This window comes from Cervus canadensis, chromosome 8, assembly GCF_019320065.1.
Source record: "Cervus canadensis isolate Bull #8, Minnesota chromosome 8, ASM1932006v1, whole genome shotgun sequence".
In the NCBI taxonomy this organism is placed as follows: Eukaryota; Metazoa; Chordata; class Mammalia; order Artiodactyla; family Cervidae; genus Cervus; species Cervus canadensis.
In genome coordinates, this window is record NC_057393.1 from 48696042 (window position 1) to 48707696 (window position 11655).

Below are 11655 nucleotides of genomic sequence, written 5' to 3' on the forward strand. Positions count from 1 at the left end.
CAGCTGTCCTCCCTGCCCAGGCCTGGCCCAGGAGTCCAGCAGCTCATGGCCAGCACTCCAACCTCCCCCGTCCCATCCCCTGCCCCTCCCCCAGGTCCCATCCCATCCATCCCTGATTCCAGCTTTATCTCCTTCCCTGAGTGGGGGGAGGTGCATCTGTTTGGTCAGGCCAGAGAGGATCCAGCAGCAGGGCATGACCAGTGTGGGGGAAGGAAGGAGCCGAACCCGCACAAGGAGAGGGAGCCCCGAGCTAGGCTGTACCTGGAGTTGCAGGCTCTTTCTCTGGACTCAGGCACCCGCCATGCCGCCTCTGGGGAAAGGGAGGCGTAAGGAAAAGGATGCTCTTAAAGGGGAAGGCCAGCCTCCCTCCATCTGCCTCCCCTGGGAGATCTGAAGCCAGCCAGAGAGCAGCTGGTACTCACAAGCTGGGCGTGAGCTGCTTTCCAATAACAGCAGCTCACTGGGGAGCAGGGATGGGGGCAAGCCTGGTCTTTCCCCTCCTCCACTCACCTCTCTGCAGTTTGGGATGGGGTTTTAGGCGTGAAAATCACAAGGTGGAGGACAAAAGGAGAGTAGGAAGAGAGAGGCTGCTGTGGGCTTCAGAGGCCAGGCCCTTGGGTCTCTCTCTCCCATGGCGGCACCAATAGGTAGAGACTGTGCTTGTCAGAGACCTCTGCTTTTTATTTTTCTACATCCCTCTAGGCGCACACAGCCCTGAGATGAACTTAGACTACTGATTTAAAACAAACTGTAGGTGCGGTGTGTGTACATGTGTGCTTGATGTGCATGCAAATATGTCCACACAGGAGTGTGTGCTGGAAAATGAACATGTGCACAAGAGGGTGGGCCATGGTGGAAACAGCACTCTGGGGGGAAAGCCAGAGGTGAGTAACAGTTTCCAGCGAGTGAAGGTCTGTATTCAGCTTTGACTGCCGGCCGCGGGAGACACAGTGCTATCCTTTCTGTGCCAGTGAAATGCCCAGCCCAGGTGCAGAGGCAGCTCATAAATAGCTGGGGTGTCTGACAGAGCCATCGCTATTGTCATCGCCTGGACAATCACAGCACACAGCATCTGAGGAGAGGCAGACGACTCCAGGCAGTGGGAGGGCCTGGGCGCCCACTCTTCCGTCTGAGCCTGAGGTGCAGGCTGTTGGGTTGAGAAGTGGGTGCAGACCACATTGCGGAGCAGGAGTTTCGCGGTACGGGGCCATGAATCTAGACCAGCATGGGTGACACGGCTGCTTCCAAAGCCTGCAAGCCCACGGGTAATGCTGGGTCTGTGTGTGTGAGGGAGACATGAAGGAGTTGGACGTGTCCCAGAAGGAAGGCAGGAGTGATGGTCACCCTACATCCTGGGGTCCAGGTTGGGGAGCAGCCCCTTGGCCTGAAAGCAAGCAGCAGACATCAGTTTAGCCCAAAGAGTGTCCCACTGGGAGTAGAGGCTCAGGGACCCTCTGTGTTTAGGGGAACCTCATGATGAAGGGAGGTTGCGTGGGGGCGGGGGGGGGGGCAGGTTTTGTCCTGGCTGGGGGTTGGGCCTTCTCCAGGCCATGTGGCTGGAAAATGGAGCTGGTAATGGCCGAGGTTGCCTCCAGGCGGTCCCCCAGGCTGGCCTGTCCTAGACTCTCGGACTCCTGGGGTCCAGACTGAGCTCTCCTCACCCCCACCATCCAATTCTCCACTTTCCCAGGCTTGGGTGTCTCCTCTCTCCCTGTCGTCTTAGATGCCTCATTTCTTGCCTATCTACCGACTTCCTCCTATCTTCTCTCTGCTGGCTCATTCCACGCAACCTGTCCTTCCGCAGCTACTGTGGAGAGGCCCAGTCTACTCTGCCAAGCTGACCAAGCCCACCTCAGTGCCCCAATAAATCTTCCAAGGGCTTCCTGTCCTCCAGGGTCCTGACTGGAGACCCCGCATGCCAGCACCTGGTTGGGTCTCCCCATGGCTCCTACCACCTCCTGCCCCTTCTCCATCCTCACCGCCAGCTCCTAGAGTCGCTTGGCGGCTCCTAGGGTCACAGAGAGACATTCTGTGTCTGTCAGTTCAGGACACCCTGTGCCCCACTGCAGTTGTACAGGCTGTTTCCTCAGCCTGGACCGCCCGATCCCTGCTCCTTGGCCCCATCCCGCCTGGCAATCCTGGTTTACCTTCACCTTTCCCAGGATCCCTCGGGGACTTGCCTCTGCTTTCAGCACCCTGTGTGCTGATACCTCGATGGCAGTGCTTATCACACGTGTTAGGTGACTGCTGATATGCTGTCCCTCTCTGCCCCGTGCCCCACCCCAGGCCAGTTTTCCCTCCAGGAGAGGTACAGTGCCTTTCATCCTTGCCCGGTCAGCCTGGGGGATGCTGCCAGCCTTTGCCCCAGCCTCTGTGGTCCTGCACAATACCCGGCCTCAGGGCTGGGGAGTGAGTCCTCTTTGGGGCTGGAGCCGCTGGGGAGTGGTGTTCCCTGGCATGGCAAGGTTGGAAGAGATAGAAGCCCTCCAACTGTAGGGAGCAGCCCAGGGCTCCCCCTCTCTGGGACAGGCAGGGGAGCAGCCTTGAGGAAGGAAGGCAGGAAAGTGCCTCTGGTCCTAGTCTTGATGCCCTAGAGAGCCTAGAGGAACTGGGGGTGTTGTGTGTGTGTGAGTGGAGGGGCAGGGTGGGAGCTGTCAGCTGAGGGGGAAGAGCAGCCGTGGGGCCTGGGCACACGGCATTTCCAGCGTTCCAGAATTCGGCCTTCTCTAATCGCCATCGACATTCCGTTCCATAGGCACTTGGGCTGACAGCTGGCCTTCTTTTAATAGCCACAAGTATTCTGGGCAACATCCTAATCTCAGGGCATTCATAGCGAGCACATACACAGCTTGCAGCCCCGCCCCCCCTCAGGTACATCCAGTTTCCAATAGCAGAGAGGTACATGCCACTCACACTTGGTCACATTCTCAGCTTAGAGCAGACACATTAGTGCAGCACTCAAACCCATGCCTTGTGATGTCAGAAGGACAGAAAGCATGTGCCGGGCACATGGTCACACACATTCACATACATGCTATATACATTCATCGCAATATAGCCACTACCACCTGCTATGTATGTGTACAGACAAGGTCACGCAAACACACACGCTGTCAGGTGCAGTCACACTCAGGCTTGCTCAGAACATCTTGGAGTCACAGAGGTTCCCCCCAAGACCCCCAGGTGGGCAAGGGAAAGCTGGGAGGTGCAGGGAGGGGGTGATTCCCAGAGGTCATTGGGCCTGCCCCCCTTTCCTGACAGCTCCCTGGGGTACTTGCTCCTGTCCCACCTTTTCACAGATTGGCAGGTGTCAGACCCAGTTACCTTCCCAGGAGCCTCTGGGTCCCTTCCCTGGGGCCTGGGAAGGGCCTTGGCTTCCACATCCTCCAGGCCCTGACTGCAGGGGGACCAACCGCTCGCTTGCTGGCCAGCCCCCCAAGCAGCTGTTGCTTCTGTGTCCGTCCAGCCCTGGGGAAGGGGGAGAGTAGTGGTGAGGTAAGGGGGGCATTGCAGCATTGCTTCTGCCCCCTTCCTGGCCAGGCCTTTCTCCATTCTCCCTACAATAGTTCATTGGGGTGAAGACCATGACCCTGTTTGCAGGGCTGCTGGTCACCAAACCCTTGCAAATTGTGCATGCATGTGCTAGGATGTGTGTGTGTGTGTGTGTACATGCTTTTTTCATTTCTTAACACATGGGACGAGTATGTCTTCATGAGGTTCTAGGCCTCTCTTAATGGATCAGATTCACTCCTTGATGTGCACTACAGTAGTTCAGGGATTCTGACAGCTTCTCCCTCAGCCCCTTCAACTGAGACCCGCAGGGATGGGGGCAGTGGGTGGAGGTCAGCGGAAGCTCTTGGTGAGGCTCACAGTGGGCCCTGTAGGCACAATGATGGAGGAGCTGGGACAGGAGCCCACGGCACAGGGAACTCTCTTGGGGACCTCAGGGGACATCACAGTTCCAGGCCCCGAGTAGGTGCTGGCAGACTGGTAGCTCCTATGGCTGACCACAACATGGTGGGGTCATTCATGGGTACCCTATCTAGTATGCAGAGATGATGGTTTTCTGTTTTGGAGAGGACACAGAGTCTCAGAGAGGGTGAGTGACCTGCATAAGCTCACACAGTAAGACTTGAAACAGGTACCCTGGCTCCAGGGCCAGTGCTCCTTCCACTGTACCCTCTGAGCTCCTCAAGTCTCCCTCTTCAAGGAGGAGTGGGCTTAACAATGAGGATGATGGGCTTGAGCTTGCACCTACCTGTCTCTCTAGAAGCCCATCTAGGGAAGAAATGCTCATCTTTTCAATCTGAGACTCTAAGGCCCAGGGATAGTGCTGGTAGGGGAAAGAGTTGGCCTGGAGTGGGATGACCCATGTTCAGTCCTGGCCCTGGTGCTGAGCGACCTTGGGCCAACATGTTGCCTTCCTGATTCTAGTGGCCCTGCCTGGCAGGGAGGATTATATGTGGGAAGGCCACATGTGGAGGTGGTGAGGGGCTCTTCCTGCCAGTGTCCCAGGTTCCTGAGGGTTCCTGAATCTGAGAGGCAGGCCTGCCTGGAGGCCTGAGGCTGGACTAATTGAGGAAAGATGGTGAGATGCCAGCCAATGAGGGCCCAGCCTCCTTACCACCTCGCTCTCAGAGCCCAGGGATGCCTGGCGCCTCCGTCCGGAGATCCAGCTGAGGTCCGAGGCCTGGCTGCTCAGCGTAGAGCGGTGGGTGGAGCGGTAGCTGGTGTACAGGCCAGTGCGCTGGCCCGACACGCCCAGCAGCACTCCCAGGCAGGGCAGGTGCTGGGCGATGGCCAGTCTGGAAGGACAGCACATCAGGTTAGGGGGATAGACAGACAGATTCGAGGAGATGGGGTGGATGGACAGACTGACACTGGGCAAATGGAAGTGGGCCAAGAGCTACTGGGGAGTTGGGGACATTCAGACATTGGGGTTATGAAGATGGACAGACAGATGCTGGGTCCATGGACATGGAAGCAGAGCCTTAGGGTGTCAGGTTCAGCCAGATGCTTGGTTTTAGCCCTCAAGTGGCTGGCCCAAGCCATAACTCTGTGAATGGGGACCAAGAACACTCCTGAGCTGCCTCTGAGCTTATGGCCTAAGGCCTGCAGCTGGCCTCCACAGGGCCGCTGAGTTACTAACACCACCAGGCAAAAGGAAGCACTGAAGGCCCCCTCGTGGAAGAGTCCAGCCCTGCGGGGATTCTATCAGCAGAGAGTGCTCCGGGTCAGAACCAGTCCCAGGCCTCTACCACAGCCCTTGAAGCAGAGCAGAGCTCTCGCTGCTGCGATCTCTCCAGGCTGACACTGTCTGGGCGCCTCTCTTTGCAGCAGGCAGCCCTGCTTGATCAGCCATCCTGGTTGCCTCTTGGCCTCAGTTCTGAAAATCCCAGTTAGTACTGGACACTGCCCAGGGAGCTCTGATGTCCCCCCAAGCTGAGCCCCCTAGGAAACTGGGGCAGCGGAAGGGGTCACACCAGCTCCAGATCCCACTCAGGGTCATGAGCTGTTCTCAGCTGCTAGAGTTCCCACCCAATGCAGATACAAAGGACAGGAAAGATGGCTAGCCTCTGCCTCCATTTATAGGCCCAGGCCCTCCATGCCCATGAGGGTGGGCCAGGGGATCTGGTCCTGGGTCCTGGTGGAGGGTCCCACCTGTATTTGGGGTGGGTGATGGCGTAAATGATGGGGTTGTAGATGGCAGAGGCCTTGGCAATAACAGCTGGCACCGAGTTCATGTAGGGCGTCAGGATATGTGCGTACCTAGGACAGAGAAGCTGAGGTTCCCCTGCCAGCTGACCCTCCCTGGAGACTCCACCACCCACCCATCCTCTCAAGCACCTTCTTCTTCTTAGGCCAACCAAGCCTTGCCAGGGCACAGCCCAGCCTGGTCCAAAGCGGCATAACTAAGTCATTCCCAGGAGATGCACTGATGCCAAGGAGAATTCTGATCTGAGGTGAATGGGAACCCAGGGAGCAGTTGAGGGAGGGGTGCTGAGACGATGTGCCAGAGTGGGGGGGGTCTCACCAGGTCCCACAGTTCCTTGGAGACTGTGCTGCTGGCAGTAAACCCCCCACCCTCAATGACTGGCCCTCTGACCAGCCCTCCCCACACCCCATCAAACCCTGATGCCTGCTGCTCCCCTGGCTCTTTGGGAGTTATTGCATAGGAGGGCCCAACAGGGGACCAGGGCGCTCCTGCACAGAAACAGTCTCATACCCAAATAGCTGAAAGGATTCATAGTTCTCACTGTCTCACAGTGCTCATGAAGTCTTGCCAGTATCCACGCTGTTGCAGGTGTTAAAGTCTCCAGACACTAGCCACAAGAAACCAGAAACTCTGGGAGAGCTGCATGTTCTCCAGGGGTCTGGAAGGACCTGACAGCCCTTGTAGGCCCTCAGGCCAAACCCACTGTGGCCTAGAACTCCCCCATGTCCCCTAGTGCCTCCAGGAATGAGGCAGGCCCAGTTCCAGTGGGGGCATCTCACAGCAGCAGGGAGAATAAGGCTACGAGCCTGGACCTAAAGTGTGAGGATGGCGGGCTTGGGCTTGGACTGGGGAAGGGGAGGCTGCCCCAGGGTCCGTTTACTCTTCTCCCACCCTCCCAGCCCCCGCCCCAGTCCCTTAGCCACTGCTCACCCAGCAAAACCCATCAGGGCGACTGTGGAGTAGGGGGCCCAGGAGAGCACAAAGAGAAGGATGACCAGCAACTCGATCTTGGCCATTTTCCACTCATTCTGTAGCCGCTGCCGCTGCCGGGGACACTCACTGCCACCCTCGCAGGCCCCGAAAGTCTGGAGAGCTCTAGGAAGTGTGCAGAGTCTGGGTTTGACCCCACTCAGCTTGCAGTGAGTGCCAGGGCCATGGCTACTACCAGGGAGCCTTCTTGGACCTGGCCATCCTTTCCATCCAGGCACCCCTGACACCCGGAAAGTCCCCCATTATATCCAGGCTAAGCTGCCTCCCTGTGCTTCTACCTGTGGCGTTTTCTCTTTCCCCCGGACCCCTTGGCCAAGTCTGAAGCCCTCTCTTCAGAAGACCCTACCTCCTGAGACTTTTCGAAGCACCGACTTTGCACCAGTCTGCAGGGAACCCACCCCATAAGCACATGTGCTGAGCTGGTCTTTGCCCATCTGAGTCTGGGAGTGCCCTGGGGGGCTGGATACAGATTGAGCCACGGGAAGCTCTGGTGAAGGGGCACAGTCCTCCTCCCATCAAACCCCTCCTTTGTGCCCAGCTCTTACTGGCCTGTCTCTCGGATGGCCTTGAAGATGAAGATGTAGCAGTAAATGATGACAAGCAAGGGGAGGAAGAACACAAAACAGAAGAGCAGCATGGTGTAGGCGCGGACCGATGGCGTGAAGCTCACGTAGTCCCAGGAGCAAGAGGTCAGCAGACCTTCGGGTACGTAGGCACCTGGGAACCAGGGGCAGGGTGCTCAGGCTTCAGGGCAGTGCTGACCCAGGTTCCTCATCCAGCAGGGGCTTTGGATGTGGGGTCTGAGCTTCTCAAACACTGGCCCCGGCCTCGGCCCCAGCCCCAGCCCTGCACCGCAGAGCAAAGAAACTGGGGCACATAGAGGGGTTTTCCAAGCTGGTGCTATTAGAAGACAGCTGGTAAAGCCCACTGCTGCCCAATCTTACCAGTTTGGAAGATAGACCTCACCACAACCCCAGGGTCTTATTCTCTCAGACTTAAGCCAGCTTCCTGGTCCTGCCTTGGAAGGGTAGGTGCCTGCTGCTAACCCTTCTACCAGCTGAGGCCTCACATCCCAACCCTTGCCTGTCTGATGTATTGCAAACTCAGCATCAGATGTACCTGTCACTTCCTGCCAGTCAGGGACCACGTGGTCTTCCCTTCTGTATTTGGGAATGGGAGCCCAGGTTAGCCTCTGATCACTGATGGTGCAGCCTCAGTTCCCCCTGCTGCTAGTCATGCCCCCTGAATGTCCATTTACTTGAGGCTTCAGCAGTCCCCTGGCCCCTCCTGCCAGCTTGGGGACCCAAGTCCACCTACCTGCCCCTTGAACATGCCCCTCCCAAATTATCTTCCCATCCCCTGATTCCCTGAGCCCACTTACTCCAGCCAAAAAAGGGCGGCAGACTCCAAGCCAGGGCATAGAGCCAGACGCCCAGCAGGACAAGCGCCGCCCGCCTCTTGGACACCATCCCGACAGTGGCCAGTGGGCGTGTGATCACCAGGTAGCGGTCCAGGGCGATGGCCGTCAGGGTAATCATGGAGGTGATGCCAAAGAGAGCCCCACAGAAGGCATAGAATTCACAGCCTGTGGGCATAGCTCCCTGACCTCAGTCCTTGGCGGGGAGCCGATCAGATACCCGAGGGCAAGGAGGGCATGTGGACGGTGTGTACTTAGCTCCAGCACTGGCCTCTCAAGGAAAACAGGCCTATGTTCCTCTCACCCTGCCTGCTTGCATCTGACAGAGGCTTCTGGAAGCCTCTTGACAACTTGTGAGTCTGAGCGGGGGCTACCCACCCATGGCCCAGGAAGAGCATATCACCATCTCATCTGGGCCACCCTCCACTGTGGACATCCCCTGCCCCAACCCTCCTCCTCCCCCAAGCAGAAGGGAATTCCAAGTGTCTACCTGCTTCTCCAAAGAGCCACTGCTTATAGAGGCTGCTGGCAAAGAAGACGGGGGCCTGAGTGAAGGACATGAGGAAGTCGCTGACCGCGAGGTTGATAATGAACATGTTGGCAGGAGTCCTGAGGCCTCTGCTCCTGGGAGGGGTCAGATGCTGTCAGGAGGAGCTTCTGCTGGGGAGCTTCCCTCAAACACATGCGCACATGCATGCATACCCATGCATACATGTGTGCTTGCACTCAGGCATGAGCTGCTGGGCCACAGACCACCCTGCTGCCCAGCAAGTACCAGCCAAACGGCTCTGGAGCCTGGCATTATGGGCAGAGAAGTGAGACCCCCTCAAGGCAGCAACTCAGGCCTCTCTTGTCCTCCTCTCCCTGCTTCTTTGCAGTCCTCACCCTCGGAGCTGGTGAAGGGGAAAGGAGCTGACGATGGTGTCCACGGGTCAGGTACTTCCACAAACCTTGTCTCTTATAATCATCCATCTTTGTGTCTGTCCCCCCTCCTTCCTTTTCCAGTAAGCACACTGAAGCTCCCACCCGTGACGCAGCTTGTGGTCCCAAGACTCAGTAAGTGGCACAGTCAGGATTCACTCATTTGCTGGGCACCACACATATAAAAACTAAAAACTCCATGAAGTAAGTGACAACTCCATTTTGCAGATAAGAAAAGTTGACTCAAAGGAGATAAGTAATCTGCTTAAAGTCATTTCATCTAAGGGTTAGTCACGCCTCCACATGCCCATCTCAGCCATTCAGCTGGTGAGTGGGGCAGGTAGAGAAGGAAGCCAAGGGTGGTGGGCAGGTCTGGCTGCTGAAGGGCTGGAGGACTCAGGATCCCTAGACCAGGGCTGCTCTTTGAGGCAAGGGAAGATGCCCACTGGGGCAGGTGATGGTAGAGGTGAACCGAGAGCAGAGCAAATAGGCAGAGATGTGTGTGTCCTCCACAGGGGCTAGGGGGTGCACCTGGGGCCCAATCGGATATGCCACTCAAGTTGCCCTGCACTGCTTTTGGGCTCCTTTCCTGTCTTTGAAGGCTAGGCTCAACAGTGCCCTGGCAGAGTTGGCACCAGAATTTCAGTCCTGTGTTCTGCCCCATCTCTTCCTAGCTGGCTGCCCTCAGTGCCCAGGATCCCACCCTGCCAACCGGGCACCTGCAGAAGGTATAGATGACTGTCAGATTTCCCAGCATCCCCGTGAGTCCCACCAGGAGGATCACCGTGCCCAGGGTGTAGTGGGCGTGGTCTGGAACATCAACCGTGGGGAAGGGGACCCAGGCAGCAGCCTGAGCCCTGACTGCCTGTGAAGAGACAGAGAAATAAGGGCATCCCATGACCACATCACCTCCAAATAGTCCTGAGAAGAAGAGTTAGGGTCCCCAGTGGGGCAGATAAAAACTGCCCCAGTGGGGCAGGCTCAGAGTGGCAAAACCATTTGCTCACACAGCTTGCAGGTAGCTGAGCTGGAATGGAAACGTGGGTCTCCCTAAAGTTGAGCCCAAGCTCCTATGGTCCAGAGGCAAAAGTCTTCTAGAAGTATGCCCAGATTATCTGTTGGAGGCTGGTAGGACAGACAGACACATGTTTGGCAAGCACGGACATGGCTGGAGTGACTCCATGTTTCCTAGAAAAGGTAGAGCCCTCTTCTAGGTGGGTTCCTCCCCTCTGTATGGGCCCCATCTCAAACGTCTGAGACAGTTAGCAAATGTATTCCAGTCCCCTTGCACTGTGTGGAGGCACAGACAAATTAATGATTGAATTAAAAAATAATGTTTTTTTAAAACAGAAAATTTATGGGGAATTCTCTGGCTGTCCAATGGTTAAGGACTTCGTATTTCCACTTCAGGGGGCACAGGTTCAATTCTTGGTCAGGCAACTAGGATCTTGCATGCTGTGTGGTTAAAAATAAATTTAAAAAATAAAAAGAAAATTCAGCCTTCCCAAGTCACTGCAAGGAGGTCATCAGCCTATGAGGCCAGAACAAAGGGCCTTAAACACCTCCCATCACAGATGCTTTCCAGGGATGGGAGTAGCTTCATTTCTGTCCTGCCCTGGCTCCTATAGCTACTGGAGCCTCCCCTTCCTGTCCAGAACCTAGGCCAGCATCCCACAGCCCTGAGGGCAGGCACATCACTCCCCAGGTAATGGTGGGGGTGTTGGGAGATGGCCCTGGGCCTGACTAGGAGGATGGAGGCAGGAGAAGGCACCAAACACCTCACTCTGGACTGGGACAAATCCTGAGGCCCAGAGTATGCCTTCCTCTCTGGAAGGCTCTGGGGGCATCCTACCACCTCCAGAAAGAAATGGATGGGCCCTTCCAGCCCTTTGTCCCAGAAGGCTGGCCTTTCTGTTCCTCAGATGCTCTCCATGGTGAAGGAAAACTTGCCACAGTGTCCTCTATTGGTCTTTTTGCATAGGACAGGTTCGGAGAGGTTCAATAACATGCCCACCATCCCAGAGCAGAGCTCAGGCCTTTCTATCTCCCTGTCAAAGCCCCTGTTGTCCCTAGGAAGAGCACCAGGGTAGGGGAGGGAGGCTTTGCATGCACAACTCGCCCCAGGCTTACCGTGGGGCTGACGGACGGAGGGTGGCTCAGGCTGGAGGCGCTGCTCCGGGAGCTATCCCACCTGCTGGAGGAGGCTGGGGTGGCCAGGCAGCTGAATTCCTGCACCGGGCCGAGCGGGGCTCTTGGCCCTGAAGGAGGGTTCATCCTGAGGTGCGCTGGTCCTTTCTCAAGCGCACAGAGACGTCAAGGGCAGCAGGAGCTCGGGACGTTAGCTGTGCCCAGCCTCCCAACTTTCCCCCATCCTCAGCACCCTTTCCTGGTCTGCCGGCTGTCTGCTCCCGGGTCCAGCGCGGACCCAGCCTGGAGCTGTTCTTGGGGCTGGTGGCTGCTCTGTGTCCAGTGAAGCACAAAGGAGAGCGTGTCACAGTTATGGCGACTCACAGTCACAGGGTCTGTCCCCACCTTTAAGTAGCGGAGCTGGGCGTGCACATGCCGTCACTCGGCGCCTCGGCTCCCTCAGGCACAGGTCCCTGAAGATGGC

At 57.0% G+C, this 11655-nt stretch overlaps 1 protein-coding gene across 2 annotated transcripts; it reads right to left on the minus strand.

The window, feature by feature from the left end:
- Window positions 1–1345: 1345 nt before the first annotated feature.
- Window positions 1346–11318, minus strand: OPN4 (opsin 4). 2 transcript variants are annotated; one of them, XM_043477211.1, is made up of 10 exons: window positions 11175–11318; window positions 9764–9909; window positions 8614–8747; window positions 8088–8291; window positions 7252–7423; window positions 6647–6811; window positions 5662–5769; window positions 4625–4805; window positions 3325–3468; window positions 1346–1384 (listed from the first exon to the last, which is right to left on the minus strand). In XM_043477211.1, exons 1-10 carry the CDS (start codon window positions 11316–11318, stop codon window positions 1346–1348), a joined length of 1437 nt encoding a protein of 478 aa, XP_043333146.1. The 2 variants fall into 2 exon arrangements, with proteins under 2 accessions (XP_043333146.1, XP_043333145.1); XM_043477210.1 differs by having other exon boundaries at window positions 8614–8764; window positions 9748–9909.
- Between the last annotated feature and the right edge of the window lie 337 nt (window positions 11319–11655).

What these genes read in the sequence shown, in the direction of transcription:
- OPN4 (XM_043477210.1), bottom strand. Translation starts at nt 11,318, where the DNA reads ATGAACCCTCCTTCAGGGCCAAGAGCCCCGCTCGGCCCGGTGCAGGAA. An exon ending in CTCCGTCCGTCAGCCCCACG is followed by an intron (nt 9,910 to 11,174) that starts GTAAGCCTGGGG and finishes GTCTCTTCACAG; the next exon opens with GCAGTCAGGGCTCAGGCTGC. An exon ending in GCCATCCGAGAGACAGGCCA is followed by an intron (nt 6,812 to 7,251) that starts GTAAGAGCTGGG and finishes CACACTTCCTAG; the next exon opens with AGCTCTCCAGACTTTCGGGG.